At 31.0% G+C, this 27,840-nt stretch overlaps 1 protein-coding gene across 2 annotated transcripts; it reads right to left on the reverse strand.

The window, feature by feature from the left end:
• Positions 1–4,324: 4,324 nt before the first annotated feature.
• Positions 4,325–27,164, reverse strand: LOC139485662 (major facilitator superfamily domain-containing protein 6-like). Of its 2 annotated transcripts, none has more exons than XM_071270291.1 (5): positions 20,368–20,442; positions 15,263–15,361; positions 12,769–14,379; positions 8,435–8,617; positions 4,325–7,745 (listed from the first exon to the last, which is right to left on the reverse strand). In XM_071270291.1, the coding sequence occupies exons 2-5, from the start codon at positions 15,345–15,347 to the stop codon at positions 7,618–7,620; spliced, it is 2,007 nt and encodes a 668-aa protein (XP_071126392.1). In that variant the 5' UTR covers positions 15,348–15,361; positions 20,368–20,442; the 3' UTR covers positions 4,325–7,617. The 2 variants fall into 2 exon arrangements, with proteins under 2 accessions (XP_071126392.1, XP_071126391.1); XM_071270290.1 differs by lacking the exon at positions 20,368–20,442 and adding an exon at positions 26,482–27,164 and having other exon boundaries at positions 6,981–7,745.
• Positions 27,165–27,840: the final 676 nt, after the last annotated feature.

Genomic DNA, 27,840 nt, shown 5'->3' on the forward strand with positions numbered 1-27,840 from the left:
GGGATACAAATTTCCGAAACCATTTGGTATTCAAGAGCTTTCAGTTGCTAATCAGACTTAAAAAGTTACCAGTTTTTGAGCAGAAAGTCGATGAACCAAGTGCATTTCAAAAAAAGTCTCGTCTTTTTTCTAATAGAGTTTAAAATTGGAAGATACCAAAACTTTGTTGGTAAATATTCCGTATCAAAATCACAAATGATAGTATTATACACGATGGTCTTCGCGAATAGCTTCTAGGTACTGACGTTGTTTATAATCTTAATAACGTAATATAGTATCCTTTAATGTGTCTTTGTTAATTATTACTTTTACTGTGTAGTCTATTTTTGGTAATATCCATTTGACGTGGCTCGGTACTTATACATCCAATCATTGTATTATTGTGCTATGGTAAAAAAAAATCCTGTCTTTCATATTTGCTAGTTTGCTTTTTCTATATGCCTTTTTGCTGTTCTTTTTTTACATATTTTATTTGTTTTTTATAGTGATTAATATCGTAACACAATATTGACTGCTCTACCCCTATATTGGCATTTTTAAAATTGAGAATGGAAATGGGGAATGTGTCAAAGAGACCACAACCCGACAATAGAACAGACAACAGCAGAAGGTCACCAACAGGTCTTCAATGCAGCGAGAAATTCCCGCACACGGAGGCGTCCTTCAGCTAAGCCCTAAACAAATATATATACTAGTTCAGTGATAATGAACGCCATACTAAACTCCAAATTATACACAAGAAACTAAAATTAACAAGAATGTGTCCTCAGTACACGAATGCCCCACTCGCACTATCATTTTCCATGTTCAGTGGACCGTGAAATTGGGGTAAAAACTCTAATTTCGCATTAAAATTAGAAAGATCATATCATAGGGGACATGTGTACTAAGTTTGAAGTCGATTGGACATAAACTTCATCAAAAACTACCTTGACCAAAAACTTTAACCTGAAGCGGGACAGACGGACGGACGAACGAACGGACAGACGGACGAACGAACGGACAGACGGACGCACAGACCAGAAAACATAATGCCCCTCAACTATCGTAGGTGGGGCATAAAAATAATAAAAGACTAACAAAGGCCAGAGGCTCCTGACTTGGGACAGGCGCAAAAATGCGTAGGGGTTAAACTTGTTTATGTCTATTTATTTTGTATCGCATCGTTGTCAATATAATGGAATTGTATGCAACTACCATACACGAGAAAGGTTAAGCTAGCTATAAAACTAGTTTTAATCCACCTTTTCTTCATATCTAAATGCCTGTTCAAAGTCTGGAATATGACAGTTGTTATTCATTCTGTTTATGAGCTTTTAATTTTGCCATTTGCTAAGGGACTTTCTGTTTAAATTTTTTCTAGGATTTGGATTTTTTTTATTTTACTTTTCCTATACAAGATGGATTGAATAATCTGATAGTAATATAGCATATTTCTGATCAGTCATTAATTTTTCACTATTGATTCGTTTATCAATTATTTCATATACAAGAAATAACAAAGACTGATTAATGAAAAAATGTGATATGGAAAACATGCTCATTTTATTTTTATTTAAAAAAACCGATTTAAAAACAATATGCAACAAAATGTATTACAAAGACTATATTGTTAGAAAAGACATTAAAATAAATTCTATACAAAAAATACATAATCAACAAATAAAAACATAATTGCAACATCAATTACACTCCTTCAACTCAAACTGTGAAAGAAAGTTTTTGGACAAATAAAACTAAGTCTAGCAATCACCATTCCATTATTCTTACAAACAAGGTAAAACAAGTTCATTTCCTATAGTAACTAAACAGTTCCATGTTTGTCAAAATAAAAATCGTCTTTAAGCTCTAGATACCTAATTTACAACAACATATTATTTTCAGTACAAAACAATGCTTTTGACTCATTAGCTTGGTAGGCTCTACTATTTTATTTAGTTTTTTTGCAATCATGGAATTCAGAAAATAATACAATTTTGCATATAATAACAAAGGCAATGGGCAGAAAAACTAGGAATTAATTTCTCCAAAGACAGATCTTTAGAGTGAGAATTCAACATAAAAAAAATAAACAAATGCATTGTATCATACAGGTTTTGTATTTGCTTTAAAACTTTATAAAACCTCTCACTTTTGATACAGATTTATAAAAAAAAACATAGGATAACAATTGAAATATGCCATGAAGTATAAAGAAAGAATTTAATTCCATTTTGATAAAACTTTAGTAGTTTTTTTTTCTATATGAACTAATATTTTGAATTAAACAGCATATTCACTTTTGGAAAAAGTATTATTTACCATGAATTACGTCACATGCTCTTATGTATATAACAATAGTAATTGTTGATGTACATATGGATTTGGCAAATATTTGTCATTACAAACATTTTTTTCTTGGAATACAGAATGAATAATATTTTTGTTTTGTTTTGGTAAATTATGTGGTTAACTGACTTTGGAAAAACTGACATAACTTTGCTGAATATCAGTTTTTCAAGAGTCATTAAACTTCATATCTATTTGATCAATGGACAGTTATTATATAAAGTTCAATGCTAGAAGAAACTCATAACCTGGGTTAAAAGAGTGAGAAGTAGTCTAAAGTCCAATGCCACTAGAATCTAATAATTTGTGCTAGGCAGTGTTAAAATAATGAGATGTAGTTTAAAGTACATGCCACTAGAATCTCATGGTTTCTGATAGACAGTGTTATAAAGAGTTTAAAGAAGTTTAAAGTCCAATGACACTAGAATCTAATAATTTGTGCTAGGCAGTGTTAAAATAATGAGATGTAGTTTAAAGTACATGCCACTAGAATCTCATGGTTTCTGATAGACAGTGTTATAAAGAGTTTAAAGAAGGTTAAAGTCCAATGCCTCTAGAAACTCATAACTTGTGCTAGGCAGTACTAAAATAGTGAGAAGTAGTTTAAAGTGCAATGCCACTAGAATCTCATAACTTTGGCTAGGCAGTACTAAAATAGTGAGAAGTAGTTTAAAGTGCAATGCCACTAGAATCTCATAACTTTGGCTAGGCAGTACTAAAGTAGTGAGAAGTAGTTTGAAGTGCAATGCCACTAGAATCTCATAACTAGGCAGTGTAAAACGAGGGAGAAGTAGTTAAAAGTCCAATGCCACAATAATGTCGTAATTTGTGCTAGACAGTGTTAAAAAAGTACTGTGGATTCATCATTATTCGTCGGAAATCATTTTTCGTGAATTTTGTTGGTCAAGATGAACCACAAAATTAAATGTTTAATGAACAACCGATTTCTTATAGGCTTGTATGCAAACTTCGGCAAAACCACGAAATTAGATATTCACGAACAGGTAATTTTTTCTTAATCCACAAAAATTGGTACCCACGAAAATACACTAATTTACAGTAGTTGGTTTGAGTCCAATGCCACTAGAATTTTATAAACTGTGATAGGTAGTGAAAAATTGTGAGAAGTACTTTAAAGTCAAATGCCAGAAGAATCTCATTATTTGTGCTAAGATGTGTTAAACGAGTGTGAAGTTCACATATTTATTTGATCAAAAGACAGTAATTATATAAGTTCCATGCAAATAAATCCCATAACTTTTGCTAGGCAGTTGAAAGAATGAGAAGTAGTCTAAAGTCCAACATCACTAGAACCTTATTATTTGTATTAGGAAGTGTTTAAAGAGTGAGATACTACTTAATGCTGTGTGTTTAGGAAAAAAGCAGAAAATACCAAGTTTTAAGTATATTTTTTTTAACATGCTACCATGAGACCAATGATGTGGTTTTTAAGAGTGAGAAGTGATGTATCATATATGTCATTATGATAATCAGTTAAACAACATGGACATATTAAACAACATGTGATATTCATAAAACTTATGTTTGACCTTTTTATAAATGCAAGTTTAAAAATAAGCTAGAGATGCACAACACAAAAACATAATATACCATGAAAACTTGTCAAAATATTTCGTGTACATGGGTTGTACTTATTTAAGGAGGCTCACGGGTACAAAAATGTCATAAAAAAATTAAACATTTGTTTTTTTCATAACAAATTTTATTTATTACACTATTAGTTATTACTTTATGATATGATACAAAAATTAACCCCAAAAAAAATTAGGTTTGGCCCCAGATGACTTTTAATATGTTTATATCATTGAAAAAGCTCCAATTTATCTCCCTTTGGTGCAAAAATGCTATTTTTTGGCATTAGAATTGAAATATCTTGTTTTACTCATCTGTGACCTATATTTTTTATTATTGTTTTCAAATAAGCTATACATAAACTAAATATTGTAAAATTTAAGCAATTTCTGTAATTAAATTCTTTTTTTATTTCGATATTACCTGTTTTTCTTTTATTAGTTCAATAGAAAAAAAGTACCTTTACAAAAATGTATGCTTCTTTCAAAGGCAGATTGTGAGCGTAAATTATCGCTGACCCCTCTTAATTATTTTATTTTCTATCAGGTATAAAATAAAGCTCATTTATAGAAAAAATTAGTAAAATCTTATATTAGATTAAAAAAAATAATTTAGACCCGCGAGCCCCCTTAATTCAGAATCAGATACAACCCTTTTTTAACATTGGGCAAAATTCATTACACTTACATTAAATAAAATATCAAAAACTCATTCAATAGTAGGTTTTTGTGGGACAATGTGCATACATTCAGCAATATTCATTTAGCACTTCCTTCAAAACAGCATTTGCTAAATAGTGATGTATTAAAAAATTATGTTAGTGCTCATATAATTGAAGGAAAATGAGAAAAGATGTGCATGCAAAAGGCAGAGTACATTTCCCTGCTGAAAAATTTCATTGGATTAAAAGTATGGTATCAACCTAAAAGACAATGTAAAATGATCTTGTAAGAAAGATTGAGAAATATGTAGTGGTGTATGGTCAAATTCAGAATTTTATCTCAAAGTAAATTCAAAATATTTTAATGACCATGTGCTAAAAAGAAGTGAGAGTAGACATCAAAGCTCTGTAATTTTTACAATTTAATATCAAAGCTAAATTGCTAGATAGCAGTGGGCTTTAAATGTGCATATTCAAAGCAGTATGCATTAGTCAGTCCCTGTTGAAAAACATTATTTCTTTATTAGAGGTGATTCTTTATGGGTGGTTTCATAATGGTGGAAAAAAGATGGGATATTTTTTCTATGCTTTCTTTTAAAATCAAAGTAATTTGCCTGGACAATATTTATATACACATAAATCTTAGTGTACATTTGTCCTTGTTGAAAAAGTCTAATTTGCTCAACATTGGTTTATTAATAGGCAAAATGTTCAACAGATGATGGTTGAAAGATGATCAAATAGGGATTTTTTAAATGCCCATGATAAATTGTGTTTGTTTCAAACATTTATAAAAACAAGTTATGGTCTCAGTGTCTGTATAACTAATGATGACTTTGATCCTCTTTAATTTTCTTGGCCAGACTTTTTAAGTGAAATTTGAAATGCTTACTCTAGTTCAGGTTTTAGTTTTGAGATTTGTTTAGTTGCCTATGTCATATCAAATATTTGAAAAACAAATATACCTATTGGGTAATGGGTTCATTGTTTGATGAAAATGGTCAATATGCATGATATGTTTTAAATTTCTTAAAATTTTCACATGAAACTTTAAAAGGATAGCTGTGTCCTGTTCAAGGTTGTAGTTCTCTAATGTCACTTCTTAATAAGACAAGTAGTGATCTACATTGAGAAAAAAAATAATGACTAGGCATTGTACAATCAACATCAAAATAGCATACACTTTACAACTCAGTAAACATTTGCTAGATTTAACATAAAACCTACCTTAACAAGTTAAAATAATAATACATGTCATGCATGCCCAGATGGCAAACACTTCTAATAAAACTTGAGAGTTAACAATATTTAAGGCATATGCATGAGTTGACATAGATTGTTTTTTAGTATAATTAACAAATGTTAAACTTTAGAAACAAATCTGACATTAAAAGAAAATCAAACATGTTTTGTTCATCTAGCTTAAAATAACTAATATAATAAAGCATGTCGTAATTTGTCTATAAACAATATTTTTACAAATTTATAAACTTCATTTTTCAACAAAATTTATGAAAATGTCATATTTTTTTATTTGAGACAAGAAAAGATGAGACTTACTGTCATAAAGCAACTAAAACACATATCAAAATTCATATATTACAAGTATGTAATAAACTTAACAATCATCATACATAAAAATGAATTATTATGTATCAAAAACAATCTTACACACATGTCAATCATGAGGTCACAACATGAGTCATGTAGATAACAACATTGTTACACAATAAAATAAAATGCTGCTATACTTCATCCCTTACCATAATAGGTGAGGGAGCATTGTTTTTTAATTAAAGGACAAACAATTTTTTTCCACCTTCAATAGAAAAGAAAAACAAATGTTCATTAATATGCATTTAAAATGGAAGTTCTCAGGACAGAAGTTTCGTTTTACCCATTTAAAAAAAATAATTTTGGCATGAGATCGGGTACTAATTATCAATAGAAACAAATTATTCTTTAGCTTCATTTCTGCAAGCAATTAACAAAAATAAAAAAAATAAAAAAATGCTGCCGACAAAATATGAGTGGTCTGTTTTTATGGTCTTTATAGGAATAATTTTACTTTTATCTATACAAAAAAATACTTACTTCACATGTGTTTACATAAAGCTAGTTCATGGAATTTTATACCTTCATTCTTCATTCTTTATTAATGCCTAATGCCAAATTGCAAATATCCAAAGCATATTCAGGATTACTAAACAACTAGTGTAAACAAAACAATGTATAATGATGTATAACATCTAAAAACAATTGGAATGTTCAAATGAAATCTACTTGTAAAAAATCAAAACTAAAGAATAATCACTGGTCATGGCTGCCTCTTGTTTTTATTTGTTTTGCCCCTCTGACGTTTCTTTTATTAAAAGCATTTGAAAATTTTGCTTATTTATAGTTTCTATAAAAAATAAAACATATCAAAGAATATATCAATCAATGTATGAGAGTTGCTTAAAGGCACTTGTTTATTAAAAAATACTGTCATTCTGTCTCAGTGGTTACCTTTTATATGGCTAAAACTCCTTACTACAAATTCAACTATATATAAGTTGAACTTCAAAGCAAAATTTCATTCAAATACTTATTATAATAATTTATTTAAACAATTGCAAAAAATTAAAAATAAGGGACAATTTCTAAATTTTACTATGAACCTTTTAAAGCTGACTTTTAAGCATGGGGTTTACTCGTTGTTGAAAGCTATATAGTGTCTATAGTTGCTTTCATCCATGTCATATGGATTCTTGTGAATTGTTGTGTTATTGGCAATCATACCATATCCTGTTTTTTGCATATGCTTCCACAAGACTGTCTCTGCTGTTCTACAAAGAATGAACCAATAATCTTTTGCAAGTTGCTGGCAATGGCAACCTCTACCACAAACTTAATCAGATGCAATCAATGCATTTCATACTTTTTAAAAATAACTACCACAAATTATGGATGTTAACAGTATAAAGCACAGATAAAAAAAAACCAACAGCATCTAAACAGGGAGATGTGATAACTTAACCAATATGAATGCATCTTTAAATATCTTCTGTGCTTAAACTGTCTGTCTTCTCATCTGTTTTGGGTTCATCATGAAATTCAGCATGTGTATCATTCTGCTCTGCTGTATTGTTGTCAAGGAGACAATCTTCTGCTTCTTTTTCTCCTAAAAAAAACAATGAGTTTTCTATATTAAAATGAAAGCATGACAATACAAAAAGCCAAAGTGGACTTTGAAACAAACATGTACATTTCTCGTAGATTGTTAAAGTTGCATGTAAAGTTTAAAACAAATTGTTTGCTATGGTGATGGTTATAAACTAAAAACAAATAAAAATATTAGTTGCATTTTAAGTTTATAAAGATCTTCATTTTTTGTACAAGCTTGTCTACCTAAATTCACCTGTAAATGGTTTCATTTTGGAGTACTAGTATATCCATTTTCAAACACAGGTATAATATTTTCTAACTCTTCTTATGATATGATTTTGACACTTTTTTCAATATCTACATAACATTGAGTTACAAGTTTGTATGGCCCGTCACTTAGTGGAGGGGCCATACAGTTTAACCCTTCTCTGTCATTCCCTAATTCTGCACTGAGCAATTGTACAGACCTTTTTCTAAACACCTTCACATATTAAGCTGATATATATAATGTGACAATAATTGGTCCAGTTTAAACACATTGTTTTGCAGCTCAGTGAAAAAGATTATCTACATATTATCTAAAAATAGTTAAAGAAACATAATATATATAATTATCTGGTACAATACCATATTTCTCTACACTCAACATTGAATTTTATACATTTGAAAAGCCTGGCATACCTTGTTATATCATGTTTATCTTACCTCCAGTTTTCAATTCAACTTCTTCACCAGGCCTTGTAGGGCTATCCTCTTTAAAAACAAACTTGTTCACCAGCACATACAAGATGAGAAGAACAAATGATGAGATTGCATATAAACGAAATGTCCATCTTATACCAATCTGTGAGTACAACTGTCCAGTCACCAAACTACCAACCCCTTTACCTAAAACAAAAACAAATATTTTTTATTAAGATTTGAAAGTTTTAGTGTTTATGTATCAAATGAACCATGATGTAACTATTTTATGTATTTCAGAAACCACTTTAAATAAATCTGATAAAAAGCAAATCAATCCAGCATACATTGTTTTCTTGAGGCCTCATCTATCCAAATAAAGAAAAGTTCAAATAAGCAAATAAATTCTCACGATATTGTTGTCCAAAGATGATATCAAAAGTTAACTAACATGGCATGGGTAATATTTAATTTATTACCTCCCTTGATTTGGTGATTTATAACACACAGGTAGTTAAAAGTGTCAAGTTTATTAAGGAAAGGACAGAAATAATTAATGTTTAATATGGCCTTTCATTTTACTGATCTCCATATACATGATATACATGTACATGTAAATGTGTACAAATCAACTGCAATTATCAGTATACACTTACAGTACGCCCAGAGAGTTTGTAATCGCGAACTTTTATCACCGATTTCCGAGTGTAGCGGTGTGACACCGCGAATCACGGATTCTACTCCCAATTTCCTCCAAAGATTCTCTCCCAACACCGCGTGGCTGTTAATTGGTTTATTGCCCATCGGATGAACTGAAAATTAATGACGCGTGACAACATAATCGGATTAGCCAGATTTATTACCTTTGTACATTTAATCGATCTTGATTGCACCTGTGTGCTTTAAAATACGTTATTTAAATGTCCATTCATTGTCAGATAAAAGTGTGACATTTTTATTTAAAATAAGATAATTATTCTTGTATGTATATGCCCATGTCATTGTCATATGAAATAAAACGTAAAAACGTATAAAAATACGAATAAAACACTTATTTAGTATTTTCATTATAGTCCGATCAGGTCATAATTTTTGTTTTTTCAACAAAGTTTCAACAAAGATGATTTTACCACAATTAGAACCTTTTATGACCTACTCAGTAAGCAATATCCGGTTCATTAATAGTTTAATATTATATAATTAATATCAACTGGCTTAAAACAAAATGATGTTTTTACGGTAATTTGTCCAATCTAAATCAAACCCTAGAGTTAATTTATCGGACCAACAAGTGAACTCTGTTACTTTCAATTTATTTTGAAATGTAAAATATTATGTTTCACTACCTCGGTAGATTACCGACTTAAAATATTTGAATTTAAAAAAGAAACAAATAGTTTTGTATGCAATGTGGCAGCCCTATATTCATAAATACTGAGATAATTCCCCGCCCAGACACAACACAATAATCACAACCTTATTTAATTATATGAAGAAATAAAATCATGTGTTTTTTTTATCTGTTATGATCTGTTATTGATCTTTTATTTTTTTAAATAAAATTGGATTAGCGCAATCCGTATTTTACTGCTCGTTAAAAGTCCTCGGCGAAATATAAAAAGAAGTATTTCAACAATTTATACTATAGAATATTAAAATGAAATTATATCGTACAAGAAAGAAATATGTAAAAAAAAATGTGGATCGGATTTTTACGATCGACACATTTTCACAGAGGATCTTACCAACGCCCATCAGGAACTGAACGACATGCATCCTGTTTTCATCTACCATTAATGTATAGTGTTGACTATGGAAGTATAAATAATGTCCAGGTTTATGTCCTCTGTTGACTGAGAAACGTATAAATAAAAGGCTGATGTTCGTTTATTCAGAAAAGGAATAAAATTTAGAATCTGGTTAATCAATTGTAAAAGGACCTTCTAGAGCCTCAATCTTAACGCACACAAATGTCAATCATTACAAAGCAAGTTTGAACTTTCAATGAATTTTCCCACGGTTATCCAGAAAGGTCACCTGAGTTTACTGTTACATGATACTATTTCCCGCCAAATAAAAATCTCGTGGACAAAATTGATGTCACTATTTTTAGCATTCAATATTGTGAGCGAAGTCAAGTTCAAGTTCAACCACGCACTGTTGATCACTGAGATGCGTGTCGTCTTCCCACGGCAAAAAATATTTAAAGATCACTGTTCTAAATACAATACAAAAGTTTACATTCATTGTGCGTAAATGAATATTATGCAACGACGAGTTGATGCAGCTATAGCAGTATTCCTGTTGTAGCCGAAATGTATTATATCCTAAAGTAATGCTAATCGTGAAGAGAAAATGCCGTAGACTTATTAAGCATAACGAATGGTGAATAGTATTTTCTTTTTTACTTGCATATACAAGTTTTAAGACACGTAATTTTCTTTAAACTCACTGCTCACATTCTATACCTTCAGCGTTAGTTTCCGTTTATTTTCACGCAAGTATGTCTCTTTTCGTAAGTTACATAAATTACCGATAAATAAAAAACGAGGTCATAATCAAGTATAGATTTTTTTTATAAAACTTTAATGCAATTGAAAGCATTAACAACAACGTTTTGGATTTTAAAACTTTTATTTTGTAATCGTAAAATGGAAATGGCGTAGAATTATTAGCATAACAGATAGTGAATAATATTTTCTTTTTTACTTGTAGTATAAAAAACTTTGAAACGTGTAATTTTTCTTTAAACTGCCCTCATTTATTCTCCGTTTATTGTTGCACAATTATATCTCTTTTAGTAAATTAAATATTTATTTACTGATAAAAAAACGGAAGTCAAAATCAAATATAGTTGTTTAAAAACTTGATTAAAATGTACAGTGTAATTGAAAGATTGAAAGAATTAACAACAACGTTTTGCTTTTTATTTTAATCTTTCATTTGTTTCAAGCAATCAGATATAACCTGATAATCAATAGACAGGAAATACAATTGTTTAATTACATTAGAAATCTCACATACCTTGACTGTCGCGTGCCGGCATAGATCAGACGGATTAGGGCAATTAATTACCTGGTGTCACACCGCGTCACACCAGACTGGGAGAGATGTCGCTAATACAATAAACAAAAGGTAGCGGATTTACGCGGAAGTCGGAGGGAATACTCCCAAATTTCTCCGAGAATTTTGGGAGGGATGTCGGAGTTTCCTGGTGTTACACCAGGAAAAATATCGGAGTATGGAGTTTGGGATTACAAACTCCTTGGGCGTACTGTACAACTTACATTGATTTCAGAAAGATTTCCTAAAGTTTTTTAAGTCTTTGAAATTATCTGACCTCGCATATTATAATTACTAGTTTTCTATGTTTGTATACTTTTATTTTTCGTTTGGTTGTGTTAAGTTTTTTATCATGGCGTTGTCAGTTTGAGTTCAACTAATTGAGTTTGAATTTCCATTCCACTTTGTTTCTTTCTTCTTTTTATAACTACTAGAACAAGCCCATGAAATCGCGGCCATTTAGAGCTTGGTTGACAAATGGTTGAAAGTATGTAAACTGTTGTAGGGAGAATTTTTGCAAAAGATTTTATGTCTGGAGAATTTAAGAAAAGGTATAAAAATTCATAGGTACTTGAAGATATGACAATTTTTTTTAAGGCCTCTCCCTTTTTCCAAAGTCCGTTATTTTTTGGTTTTCTGTTAATTCCATTATTTTCACGTTTCTGTATACTACAAACATACGTATATTATAAATAAAGTGTATTTGCTATTATCATGATTAACTATCAAATCCAAGTTTCCTCTCCACGGTGATGACTGCTATATTATATAGAGAGTCTCTATCAACGCGAAAATTATTGACTTATCCCTGAGTACTCTTATGAAAATAATGTGCAAGTTTAAAACCAGAAGTCTTGTATGTCTTAAAAGTTGGTCTGATGACAGAAACAATATCCGGATGCTTTTATCTTTTCTCCAAAAATAACACAAACTGAATAGTCATAAGAATAGATGACAAATGCAACTATGCATGTTACCTATAGAACACAAAGGCATGATGATTAATTTAGTGTGGAAAGAAGAGAAACGACACACAAAATGTGGTCATCTCGTTTAATAGTATAGCTTTGCTCATTGTTGAAGGCCGTACAGTGACCTATAGTTGTTAATGTCTGTGTCATTTTGGTCTTTTGTGGATAGTTGTCTCATTGGCAATCATACCACATCTTCTTTTTTATATATATAGGTAGATCTAACAGGAAAAATATTAAAAATTTCAAAAAGTAAAATATTAAGAATTTCAACATGTTCAACTAGCTATGAATACAAAACACAAACACAATACATGTACTTACCAAATCCAAAATGAACCCCACTCAGTAGTCCTTGGATAGTTCCAGACATCCCTTCAGGTGTTATTATACTGCCATATGATGTTGCAGCAGCCCACATAATTCCAAATGTAATACCATGTAACATTTCAACTGGTAAAACCTGCCATGCATTTGTAAGGAATGAATATGCTGTAAATCGTAAAGTATATGCAAAGAAAGCAGCATATAAACAATACATATGTCCAAATCTTTTGATAAAATAACCCGACACGTACAATAATGGTATTTCTGCTGAACAAGCTATTAATGAACATAACCCTGGAATAATTTTCAGCTTGTTTCCAAGTTCGTCTTCTAAAAACCAGTAGAGAAAGGCCTCTATGGCACCTGTCAATGATCCAAAATAAAACACAACTAGAAGAAACACTGCAGTTTTACGATTACGTAGCAGAGTTAATGTTCCTTTCAGCAACTGTCCACATGCAAGGTTATGTGAAATTTTCATTACACAAGATATTAAAGCTGTTGATAGGTTTAAGGCACTAAATAAATAAAATGATACACTGAAACTATTCATGTTGGTTTTTGAAAGTGCATCAATGCTTAAGGTTGATACAACAGCAAACATAGCAAACCCTACTGTTCCCCATAATCGCTGTTTACCCCATTTGTGCCTATTTTTCTCTCCTAGAAGATCATACAATATAGCATCTCCCAAACTCATTATAGGAGCAAATAAAATATTTCCCAGTAAAAACAATATAAAAAAGAACCAAAATGATGTTTGACTTAGATCTTTTGCTACTTTATGAGTACATGTGTCAACATGGCTACATTCAAGGTCACACACAAAATCAGTGTCATCACTACACAACATCTGCCAGTACTCTTGACCCTTGTACACTACATCCTTCAGGTCAAAAGTCCTACACACTTGGTCATCTGTTTTGATTCTATTTGATATAACTTCTTTGTTTAACAAATATCCAAGATCTGGAATTTTAAAACTAATATGAGATTCCCATCTACCAATATTTAAATTCACACTGTAGCATTCAGCCGCATCATATGTGCCTGTTGCATTGGTGAAACATACTTTTTGAGGTAATTCTGGTGTTATCTTATAATTACAATTCAAATTACATGAAAGCTTAGACTTTGTTGCCACATTTTGTTCATTTGGCATTGTGCTGATAACATATGGCACATCATTACTGCTGCTTGAGTTCACAATTGTTGTGACAAAAGATTCCTCACTAAAAATCTCTTTGGCTTTAGTAACATAAGTATGGAATGACATGGGGCATGCTTCTATGTTTATACTTTCGTTGACATGGTAACAATCTCTTAAAAATGAGTCTCCTTGACTACACACAATTTCAGTCGTCACTTTTGTATGTTCGGTATGTTTCGATGGAATTAAAATCATAAGATTAAAGCACAACCCTGTTAGAACACAACATAGAACTAGAATTAATTTGTGTTTTTGAAATTTGTCTGCTACAGCTCCAAATAAAGGTCTGACTAAAAACCCAACAAATGGCATAAGACCATAAATTATTCCAGTCTGTGATTTTGTCATACCTATCTGTTTCATATAAAGTGCCATAAACGGTAAAAGAGCACCAACAGCTGCAAAACAAAATAAATTAGTTAACATGTACATGTATGTAAAAGGATGGACATTAATGTAATAATAGTAAAACCCTCAGAATACATGGAATACTGTTAATTCAAAGCAAATTTTTTCAAAAAAATTTCAGAAATTAAATCTCATGGTGTAATACTTACATGACTTAATAGAAGCAAATATACCAGGAATTAATTAGAAAACCAACAGATAATAAAACTGATTCTTTTAAGTAAGGATTCATTTCAGAGACTGAGCATAGACTCTTTTAATATACCTAAAGGGAATTGCTGGTTCCCTAAAACTGATGAAATTCTGCTTATATAACTAAAATTCATATACACTGAAATTGAAAGTTGAAAAAAGTCTGGATCAAAAGATTTTCAGGGCTTTCGTTTCCTACTTGTGATCTGGATATAAATGTATTACTCCCAAAGTACTTCTTTTAAAATTGAATGTATTCATTTTTTTAAATGAATGGTTAAAATGCAATAGCACCTGGGCAAACAATATATGCTGTTTTACAAGCCTGCTTGATCATGTTGATTTATTTCATGTATACATGATCTTACATTATAATGTATAAGAATCTTACTTTTTTTTATCCATTTCAAAATAACTAAAAATAAGGGCTGTATATCTTTTTAAACAACATTGTTTTACAAGTCAAAATTTTGACTGTCCCTCTGGTATCTTTTGCCCCTCTTTTATAGAATCCAGCTTACTGGTAGATCATATCTTTAGCTTGAAATGTCTTTTTTGAGGGGCCTTTGGTTGCGGTCTCATAAAAAAATACTCCATAAATTTATTAAATTCATACAATTCTAGCAAGTAGATTAAATGGAAAAACTTATAATACATATATGCAATCCTTATAAAACATACCAGCAAAAGTAAAGAAGTAAAAGCCTTTTACTCTCAACAAACTCAAGTCTACCTTGTACCATTTTGATGTTTGTGAGTCAGTCATGTTTCTTCTTCCTGCTAATTAAAGTATGGTAAAATTAAAAACACCATAAACATTTGTACAGCTGATGGACTGCCTGTAAAAACAAAATATACATTTATATCTTAAGACTTAAAATGCTCAGGGACAACTAAAATCTAAAGTTTCCTTTGATCTTCAAATGCTAATTTCATTGATTTTCCATATTTTCACAAACTTTTCTATAATTTTCCTACATAAATCAATTATCCCTTTATCTTTGGATATCAATTTCACCAGTGCGCTTGGGCAGTAAGTTAGTGTGCTAAAGCTTTGGAAAGTGCCCTTGGGAATTGTTCAGTAATAAATATTCATTAACTATTCTTACTATCAGACAAAGGTCAACAATATTATGTGACCTTATTGGTTTTCTTTAGAATTAGAATGATTTATTTTAAGGTTATGACCTGATCTACAAATTATTACAGATTTTGAATATTCAAATGAACTGGAAAAACTGGCAGGCTTATCAAGCAAAAGACAATGTCTGCATGTACCTAGTTGATTTTTCAATGGGATTCTTGGTTTTTTACCAATAAAAAAAATCAAGCTTGTGGGGAAAATATCCAAAAAATGTTATAAACACTTATTGAAGTGATTACATTTTAACTTCTTAAATTACTTATTTCAGTGATCATCATGATCATGGTGATTTTGAAAAGTCTGTGTGAAAATTTTAAATATTTCACAGTCAAAATCACTCAAAGAAGTGATTTTGAAATCTTTTGTTTGAGTAGTACCCCTGACTGTTATAAGAAAGTCATCATGGTCATGACAGCTGCTTAGTGAAGAATTCAATTACTTAGAATTCAGAAATTATTGCAGGTTTTTATCTGCAAAAAGTAGTTATCAAAAGTAACAGGATTATAATTTAGTACGCCAGACACGTGTTTCGTCTACATAAGACTAATCAGTGACGCTCATATCAAAATATTTATAAAGCCAAACATGTGACAGTATCTGAGGTTTGCTAAAAAAACTGGCATTCATATTTTCATTTGTGATTTTCCTTCGTCATTTTCATCAATCTTATTTATGGCAATAATTAAATGAATTAAATTGGAACAATAGAATTTATAAAAAAAAATATGGATGCTTAATGACAGCAGGTTAGTGAAGTATGCCTAATATTTGAGTATCATTCAGATGAAATATTTTAAATGGATACTAAAAATTAGTATGATTGTTTTTGCTACAGTTTGTAAAGCATCATCAGCATACAAAATTTAAGTTTTTTTCCATGATAACTTAGAATTTACATAGGGAAAAAAGATTTAATTAATTCACACATAGAAGCGATAAATATATATTAACATAGCTATGGAACATATAATCATGTAATCATCATAATGACTTGTTTAAAGCAAATCATAAGTCTCTTATAATCGGTTTGTTGTTTCAACAAATGTTTTATGATAGTTAACCAAATTAATGCCAGTCGTAATCAATTAATTCAATCATATTCATGATAGATAAAATTTAGTTATGGCTGGCAACAAGGTCTTTTATTTGAAGTTCTTAAAATTAATTGTTATATTTTTTTCAGGTAATATGAACATGATGAAGAAGAAATGTACAATGAACTATTCTTTCTTTTCACAACTGTCTTCTCTGTTTTGTATTTGTTTGTACCATCGAAATTGTGATATCATCAGTTGAAAGACTTGTTAAAATCAGACTCAATCGAAAAAATGTGAATTACTGCTGAGTAACATGAGTAATGTTGATGGTACTAAATTCTGTTAAATATGTTTTATCAGTCAGAGGTCTGACATAAACAATTAATGAAATAAAATGACTTCTATATGGACCATAATTTGCTATTGGGCTCGTTTCCTATAACTATAGAAAAGTGATAAAAATATGTATTACTGTAAAAAAAGTTGTAACTACATCTAAAGATGCCTTTATTTTTATCAACATACAAGTGTATGCTACTCTTCCCTAGAAAAAAAATTGAAATTAACAAATTTCAAAGATTATACAACCGTATTTTTGTGTTGTTTCTCGCGTTACTTTTCGCTTCCGAAGTGCATAACGCTGACTGATTTATAGATAATCGTCACCGGCAAATTCGTAACTTTTGCTTTCAAATAATAAAGAACATCGACCAATAAGAATAGTCAGAAGAAAATGCCGAGAACTATAAGTATTTCTGTAGCAGGTGTAAGAACACTAGCGTTACTTTGGTTTCCAATTTCGTAACGCAAATTTTAGATGATGTAATCTGCTTTGTTGTAATAGAATTCTTTATAACAATATATATATATGCAAATATGAACTCTCGCGAGATGTTCAAACAGGTAAATCAGAGCTGATTTACATTCTAGTTTTGTTCTTCGTAATAATTAAGTTAGAAAATGACGTTATCGTTATGCGTTACATTTCAAACGAAACAGAAGTCCAGTTATTTCCTTTTTTTTATTAAAATTGTTTTTGTCGTTAAGTTCTAATCATTTCCGGTCATACGTGAAACATGTGACTAATATGTGATCACGTCCTTACGGCCGGATGTATGAAATACTAGGTCTAAACATTGTTTTTGTTTCCAACGGGATGTTAGCAAACATAATCTGTAGACTTGTTTCGTCTTGTTTAAAAAAGGAAAATACAATTTTCAAAGAGATTGCGCAGGGGGTCTATTATTTTTCCTATGTGCATAATGTTACATACGATCTTGTGTGAAAATAAATGCCCAATGACTTGACGAAATCGATTTCAGATTTGACAGACGTTATAACACACTTTGTTTCCTGATAAGGATGTAAAGTGTCCTTGGAAAATTCAATAGACATTACGTCTCTTATCATTGTGCCGATGCTCGTTGGATTGATTTCGCTTCAGCAGTAAATATTACTGGATATTTTAGGTGAATAAAGATAATTTAATAAAAAATACATGTTAATATACCGTTACACTTGGAATGTACAAAGTTGGTATCTTTGTCACAATTTTTAATTATTCTTTTTTATTCATGTTCTGCAAACACTTTTTAGAAACGCAATAAACTTGTCAAAGGAGAAGTAAACTTTTACCATGCATGACTTGAAAGGAAGTACTTTATTGATTTTAGCCCAATAAAGTAGGTTAAAATGTGGAAACCATGTAGATGGTGTACAGGTCACAACTATAAAATGGTGCCTATTTTAAAGATTTTAATTCCAAGTTAAAAGTTTTTTTCTCTACTGGATTTAAAGAATTTTACATTGCCAATAATTTGGAATAAATTGTATATAACTGGAATTTCAAAACCAAATATAAATACATTTTTTTTGGCTAAAACATCAAGATACAACGATCATGGTATCCTGTATCAATGAAGAAAATATGGAAATTTCTGAATAAATTGTACTAATTGTTTTCAAAACAAGCACATATTTAGGAGTTTTATAATACTGTTACATTTAAGATGGATTTTAAGAAAAAGTATACTGTTCAGATTATTTTAAGCAGATTTTGCAATAAAATACAACTAAAAAAATGCTTTCGGTTTCTTATGGTTTCCTATCGCGTTTAAAAAAAACTTTAATTTAACATTGAAAATAGATTTTAAATATTAACATGAAGCAAGTAACACTAGTAATGGTGTTTATTTATGTCTTTTGAAATATATTGTGCAAAATAAAGAAAATAAAGATTGGTTTCCTGTTTGGTTTCCTGTCACGTAAACGGTGAATCAAAATGTATTATTTTTTTGTTGAAAAACTCAATTGTTCCATTAATACTATTCTAACACCAACACAACCCACAGAATAAAAGTTAAAGTTTTAGAACTTATAAAAAAGGATACAAAAAGAAACCAAAGGCCGAATACCAAATTATGGTCCATATTCAGATATTAGTCAGTTACAATTTAATGTAAGTGTTTATCACAATTATACTAACCCATGCAATATTCTTGAAAATTGTAATAAAATCATTATCAACATAATTGTTTCATACTGCACATGCTATTCTGTATTTATGTAAGGTGGTAAATTGATTTGAAAAAATATTCTAATAAATCTCTCAACTCATCTTTATGAAAATTTGATATTCAAATAAATGTCAAAAGCCAACTATTTTACTGTCCACCTTTTATATTATTATAAAATTCATAAACGTTTTAGAATAACACTGAATTCATATATATATCATTGTTTTCATTCCTTATAAACATTTTTATATTTGGGACTGATCCACTTGGGACGGATCAACCTGGGATAGAACAACTTGCAACAGATCGCCTTTTGGCCGGATCGACATGAATGCTCTCATTACCACTCCCCTCACAATTGTTAATAATGTTATCGTTTTCAAGACATTCAACACAACAATTTGAATAAATACATTTAAGCCTTTTTCAACTGATTTTTATAGTTCGTTTTTATGTTGTACTGTTTTACCACTTTACCAGGTTAGGGGAGGGTTGGGATCCTGCTAACATGTTTAACCCTGTCACATTCTTTATGTATGTGCCTGTCCCAAGTCTGGACCTGTAATTCAGTGTTTTTTGTCTGTTAAAGTGTTACATATTTGTTTTTCGTTCATTTTTTGTTCATAAATTAGGCCATTAGTTTTCTCGTTTGAATTGTTTTACATTGTCATTTCTGGGCCTTGTATAGCTGATAATGGGGTATGGGTTTTGCTCATTGTTGAAGGCTGTACTATGACCGATATTTGTTAATTTCTGTGTCATTTTGGTCTCTTGTGGAAAGTTGTCTCATTGGCAATCATATCACACCTTTTTCATATTTATACTTGTATTTCATTTCTAGTCATTGTTTTGAATTGAATATTGATTCACAGGGACAACAGAGTAAATTATCTGAAGCGATCAACTATGCATCGTTATACAACTTTTTCCTGATTACATCATACATGTACAGGAGCACGTTTTCTCTGTACTCAATACTTGGAGTGTTGGAAACGCGCCGGGCTATGTTTTCAATTCGCTAACAAGTTTCAGGTTTAACATCATCAGTATTTCATTTGTCCCTGCGATATTATGAAGTTAAATACTCACCAAATGTAAAAGTAAAAAAATATTGACTTGTTTTAGATTATTTTAGGACGACATTATATTAACAAAACAGTAACGGAAAGCAATGAAATAAATCCGGTATTTTTTTTACTACAGTGATATGACCATTTTATTCACGGATTTTTTTTATCTTTTAAATACAACAGAGTTGTATTATTAAAAAAAAAATATTGGGTGCTAGGTTTTAAATAGTAACTCTATATATTGTTTTATTAAATGATATGAGCAAATCATCCCTATTACACGGGACACTTCATAATGTGCCAGGGCCGTAACTACATTGAGGCAAATCAGGCAAATGCCTCATGTAAAAAAAAAAATGAAACAAAAGGTTGTTTTCATATCAAATTGTTTTCACGGAAAGTGTCTTGCAAGAAGCAAGTTCTCTTCACTCTCTGTATCCCCTGGATGTTTTTCATTTTCCATGTTTCCATTTTCCCGACTTTTAGTTTTCACAAAAAAAATTGTACTTTCTGCATTGTTAATTGAAATTGATATCGAAGAATACAAAACAGTTTGTTTTATTGTATATAATAAAACTAGATAGCTGACATGGTTTGAATTAAAGTAAGGTCACATATTTCCCGGTATCAAATAATTTGAAGAAAAAAAACATTCGGCCATGTATGACCTTTTACATTGAAAGGTTAAACTTCGCTAAGTAGTGTTGAGACCCTTTTACAGATAATAAAGGAGTATGGGGACATAACCACTCACAAAGTCAATGCGTAGAAAAAATACAAATGATCAATGGTCAAATATTGTGTTCCTGTTTTTCATCTTGATAGTTGCCGAATGGTCTTCAACAATACTTTTAGAGAATCATTAATACCGTAAAAGATCGTAAAACCGCAAGGCGAAGATGTTCCCTAGTGTAGGCGAGTGTAATATTTGAAAAAGACGTCTAGTTAAGGACTTTAATGCACCCACCTAACACACGGCTAATTTCTTTTTTAAATGAAAGAATAATGATTTAACTTTGATTTTTGCCCGGTCGTCACAAAATCGTACGGTGCAGTTTTTGTAAAATTGACGTTTATTTCGGAAATTAGTTGAATATTATAAAACTACGACATGTTTGTCAAGCAAAGGAAATTAGTCGTATCTCTTCTTTTAGACAGAATAATTAAGTGAATTAGATTCTTAGAATAATGAAAAACATTATTTACAAATGCAAATCCGCATGCTTTTGCATTCCTTCTAAATATTTGACATTTTGTACGAAAATTTTCATAATCCTGACCTTTTCGGATCTACAATTAAATTTTTATTAAATGATTTTGCACTCTATCCGTTTTAGAACACACCAAATTACTCATCAGTTATCGTTTTTTCATTCAGGATCAAGACTTTATCTCAACATTTCTTAAAATCACGAGTTTCTGTAATTTTATGATGTTGGGTAAAATCACTATAGTTTCCGGAATCCCTTATCTATTTCGTTATCGTTTTTTTACTGAATATATTAGTCGATTTCCGTGTACTTAATAGTGCTATTAGAGTACTATAAATCATATTTAAACGGTTCTATTTCTATCTTTAACATCAGTGTAGCTTAAATAGATATGAAATCGTCCGAAATTAAGATCAAATTTAAGTAAAACATAATTTTTGAGTTCTGTAGAATTACCCCTTTCTAAAAAAGGAATCGTATCGGAAAATTGTAGAAAATCTTCCGAGTCGTGTCAAACTTTTCACAGTCCAGTTCACAATGAAACCATTTCTATGCTAAAAAGCAAAAACTATCCATTGATTGACATAGATATGCAAAGTCTGTCATGTATTTACTACATAGAAACTATGTAGTTAAACACTTAAATGATTGCCGCTGTGGGAAAACTAAAAGATGAAGTTTACAGAAGACTGGTCGATGAATATGAAAAAAAATTAAAACATCCCATTTGAAAATACAAAATATCATAAGATTTGCTATAAATATTTTAAAAGTAAGCACAACCTATCATCTTCTGTTTTGTCCGCTGTACAAAGATTTTGTACTTCATGTACCAATTCTGCCGACCAGTCTCTTCTCATATATCAACGAGGACAGTAGATCTATAACTCATTCTGATTTGTCTGTTTGTATATTTTGCAAATTTATAAAGCCTATAAGCAAGGTACACAACTTTATAAGGTATCCTTTGAGGAGCAAACGCAAGCTGTATTGAGTGTTACTACATATATCTCCTACAATGATCTGATTTACAAAATAACTCATGATAATTTTACTATTAAATCTTTATACCATCGAGCTTGCATCGCTAAATATTTGTTACAAAATTTAAAATCAGAAAGTAAAGAGCTATTTAATTCTGAACATAACACAGCTTTTACTAACATTTCGACGATTAAAGATGACGTGCCTGTACACAAGGAAGTATTCTGGTTAACAACTTTAATTACTTGGTCAGTTAACCGGGCTTAATAAATTTCTGCCCCAGAATAGCCGACGAGAAAACTACAGAACATATTATCAGCTTCAACAAAAACTAAAAATATATGGTCAATTTATAGTTACATATATACAGCATCAACGAGGCCAAGGTACATCCAATATTGTATACAGTAGCTCTATAATTTTGTCTTATGCCGTAATGACGGAAAATTACTCGTTTAAAATGACAGTTATATACAGTCTGTCAAATTCAAAGATCTGAGCAGTGACTGCGAAACTGGTTGCAAGCACTTTATGCAGCTACTAGTATTTTACGGAAGCATATATGGGGTAAAGTTGTAATCCAATCAGATGAATATCCATTATCTAAAAAAATTTCACTGGATTATTAAATTAAAATTATGCCACCTGCTTTCAAAACATTTCTGTATTGTCTTTTGGATGATTGCGCATCTGCCGCAGTTAATAAAGCGTACGATATTCCTCTTGACAAAGTTCTTAGATGTATGGCGTTAGTAGAATGTATGTATATCTATAAATATTTGTTTTAATCTTTTTCATTTAGGTTTATTATTACAAATGCACCGTATTTATGGACACACCTTTGATAACTATTAACAAGTTTGACTGCTCAAGAGATTGGAAAAATTGAAAATGGGGCATACATTCTACGTGGCATTATTTTTCTTCTGGGGGTCAACATTTTATCCAAGACAAGTCGACCTAACTACAGAAACAATAAAAGTTCTCCGTATGACTTTGGTTTGGTAAAAGGCAACATCGGTCCGGTATGATGTCATCCAAATTGCTACAAGATTTGATCTGTTCACGCATTGGTATAGGTATAGGGGGAGGGTTGAGATCTCCAAAAACATGTTTAACCCCGGCGCAATTTTACGCCTGTCCCAAATCAGGAGCCTCTGGCCTTTCTTAGTTTTGTGTGATTTTTTATTATTATTTCTTGAGTATATTTCGAAGCTTAGTATGACGTCCATTATCATTTCAAACTAGTACATTTTTGTTTATGGGCCAGCTGAAGAACGCCTCCGGGTTTGGGAGTTTCTTGCTGCATTGATGACCCATTGGTGATCTTCGGCCGTTGCCTGCTTTTTGAACGGGTTGGTGTCTCTTTGACAAATCCCTCATGTCCATTCCCAATTTTTAATTCAATCTGTATATAGTAGATCTTGTGTCTGCTTTGAGCAAAACCTCTGCTGTACTGATATATGCCCATGCCAAGGAAGTTGTCTTTGTATGGATATGTTGACCGATAAGAATGGTGAGATTACAAGTTAAAATGAAGCTATAATATTCCGATATCGCAAGATTTCGACACCTAAATGGTCCAACATCCCATTGGTCCGACGTTTCGATCATTTAGGTTATACTCTAACGGAATTTTAACATAAGAAAGCCAAATAAAAGGTTCAATATTAGGATAACCGTGTCCTCCGTTTGAAACGGTGAAACAAGATATAAAAAAGTAATACTTAGTGCCAAAGAAGCCGAACGTCATCACTAGCGTAATTCAAAATAAGTACAAACTACTTTGTCAAGTGTTGTTTGATTAGTTAGATATCTCAAGATACACGGCGGCCGACTAAAGTAAAATCAAACTTAGTTTGATGTACAATGAGTGATCATATTTTTCTTGTGATGTTTTATATTAAAATTGTCACAATTTTGTTGATATAAATATACTAGTAGCACTTTACTCATTTTAGTAATGTTAGTTAGACTACTCTTATCATATCTGATTTAGTGATGTAAATGAAATTGCGATATGATCCAGACTCAACATATTGCACTACAATAATAAAATAATTCTGCCCTATGGTTGTCTGATCTTGAAGCGGTTGACAGGCTTTCAAATTAACAGGAGACCATACACTTCCTCAATTTTAATGTACAGCTCATCATGGGACTTTTCTAAACAATTCAAAATACGTCATATGTTATATTTCCCCCTTGCTTCAAATATTTTGTTTCGGATTATTTTATATCAAATTTGCAGATATGTGTTTGTAAATACGTGCAATCAAATGATATGGAGGTATTATAAGATTTAGATAATGCAAGGGCGACTACATATACATTTGTGTGACTTAATGGTTGATTTTCAAATATTCCGAGAGAAAGCGTTACGTAACATGCGTTACCGTTAAAATCAACCAAAATTAATTAATACTATGATAGAAATATATTTTTCCAACAGTAATACAGCATTCCTGTAAAATTGTTTCGTTTTTGCATTTGTTTTGACTAGATTTTTCTACTGGAAGTATCCGTGAATTGAAATTGCACCCATGACCTTTGACCTCGATTTAAAAAAAAATGCACCATAATTTCTTTTGACGACCGGGATATTTAGAAAGTACACATTCTTAGCTTTCCAGTGATATACAATTTAGCCGTGTGTTAGGTAGGTGCATTAAAAATGTAAATTTGGCTCTCATATCACTCGCCTAAGTGTGGACTTTTAGTATAATACTGCAATGTCACTATATTTAAATCTAGTCATAAAAAATCACCAAAGTCTAATCACAATACAAGACAAGAACAGACAGACAGATCTATACGGTATTAATAATTATGAGAATTAAGATTTTTGCTTTATCCTACAAATCGGTCTTTTAATGTTGTCTTTAATACCTAAAAGTCTTAAATTACAATGAATCTTTGTTTTTGCTTTGAGACCTGATTGTCGAAAGAAATATCTAAAAATTAATTATGCCGTTTCAATGCAAGAAAGAGTCTGGGAAACGCTCAGAATGCACGATTTTGCGTTATTTTTCTCAAAGCTTCTGGGAGCCTTAAGCGGCCCCCAGACCCCTCGCCTAAATCTTCGAGTCTCGGGTCCAATACAGCTAACTTGACCTCGAATCTATAAAAGGGCCAATACAGAAACAGCCAGTTAATAACACTTTATACATAGAATATAATACAATCACTGTGAATATTCACCTGGTGGAGGATTACTTTTTTTATTTTTATCTTAAACATATTTTATTAAGATATGAAAGGGATTGAGAAAACAGGCAGAGCCTATAAAAGCTCTCTCCATAAAGGAGGATTACTTTACATATAGCCCTAATATGGTAATCCTTTGAATGATGTCATGATACAGAGGTAAGGTATGATACGGATGGCTTCTTTAGAAGCTGCTTCAATCTTCAATCTTTGAATTGTCTGGATGTGGTGTGATTGTCAGTGAGACAACATTTCACAACACACGACATGACACAGAAATTGATAACTATAGGTAACCGGACGGCCTTCAACAATGAACAGAGTCTAAATTGCAGTCATTTATCATTTTAGAAAAAAGAATAATTTACCATGTATTTAAGAGAGAAATCAAATGATGTAGAGTATACAGTTTCATTATGGGACGGCGGAGTAAGATTTCGTAAAAATAAATTAATTTAGATGTACACACACACATCATTAGAAAGGGACAATTATCCATCAAGACCATGTAGTACAAGGATGCGACCAATTACAGATTACCAAACAGCCTTCAACATTTAGTAAAAACCATACCCATAGTAACCTATAATATGACTAAACGAGAAAACCAGTTCTATTCTTATATATAGAAAACCAAATTTTTGAAATATATACTCACATTAGACTATATATGATGCTTCATGATTTATATATGTTATTTTGAAATTGAGCACTCATAACATTACGCTTACCAAAACTAATTTCCAGATGTTTGAAGATGTTCTCAGTTTTCAATTTATTTGACATGAATTCCTTTCCACCCTTCTTGAAAACTCTGTCCGACACAAAGAACGGAGATTCCGCCTACTTTTGAACAACTGCTTATCAACTTAAGTCATGTCCATGTGCATGAAGCAGAATCTTATGAGATACGTGGATTAATATTAAGTTCTTTTGTTGCTTAAAACAAAAGTCATTTCAGTCATAGTCCAAAATATTAAACCAGACCATTCGAAACAATCCGTTCCATAGAACAACTCATTAATATTCCTTTCAGATCTGTTTGGCATGTTTACACAATAATAATAGTTTTCTCCTAAAATTAATTCAGATTGTACCATTGTAGTTTCCGTTAAAAAGTACACTGTCCACTGGTTTTACCGCGTTTACTCTCTTAAATAGCTTAACCCAGGATAAACATATATATAATGCAGTCAGCAGGTTTTAAGAACATCAGTTGTTCGACCTGTTTGTAAATTTTTTGTTAAAATATACTTTTTCACTGTTTTGGTCTTTTGGAAAATGTCGTTTGTGCTGTATTTAGACTCCTTTACAACGAAATTTGATTTACATGGATTGGACGCGTATAAAAATGGCGGTATTTATCCAACGCAATCATAGGTTTGAATGGTGTTTTCAATTTAGACTTGTATATATATCTTAAACATTTATTAACGCAATAGATATACATAGATTAAAGTCAATGACCCAGTACTTGATCTTAATCAGGTAAAATATACTGTATGGCAATCCTGAGAAAATTTTGTCGAACATATTTGTATGAATAATAGGAGATGTGAGGTATAATTTTAAGAGACAATACACCAACGACAACGATAACACGAAGGAATTTAGAGGTTAACATACAATAGGTATAGGTGTGAATAAAGTAAACAGAATACCCCAAATTCTCTCAAATAATCTTTGTCATATATTCAGATTTTTCTGGTTTAATCAATAAAAAGTTTGTACGCACTAATTCCTGCTTTTCTTTACATCATTGGTTTACATATAGTTTAAAATAAAATTTAGAATGACTTATACTAGTATCTCATAACTAAAGACACGGACCTATAACTTAATTGTTTCTGCAATTTTTTAAATATAGTGAAACCAAGTAGAGAACATCCTAAACATCCCGATAAGAAATGTCAATCACCAACGTGTTCCTGAAAATGTAGTTAAATAAAGGCAACAGTAGTATACCGCTGTTCGAAAGTCCTAAATCGATTGCGAGAAAACAAATCCGGGTTACAAACTAAAACTGAGGTAAACACGTCAACTATAAGAGGAAAGCGACGAAACAACAGAAAAAATGAAGTGCAACAAAA

Source organism: Mytilus edulis, chromosome 8 (assembly GCF_963676685.1).
Source record: "Mytilus edulis chromosome 8, xbMytEdul2.2, whole genome shotgun sequence".
NCBI classification, from domain to species: domain Eukaryota; kingdom Metazoa; phylum Mollusca; class Bivalvia; order Mytilida; family Mytilidae; genus Mytilus; species Mytilus edulis.

Coding starts and splice junctions, on each gene's coding strand:
- LOC139485662 (XM_071270290.1), bottom strand. CDS start 26,536: ATGTCAAATAAATTGAAAACTGAGAACATCTTCAAACATCTGGAAATT. Junction 15,362..26,481: donor ACATCTGGAAATTAGTTTTG/GTAAGCGTAATG, acceptor TACTTTAATTAG/CAGGAAGAAGAAACATGACT. Junction 14,380..15,262: donor TTACTTCTTTACTTTTGCTG/GTATGTTTTATA, acceptor TTTGTTTTGCAG/CTGTTGGTGCTCTTTTACCG.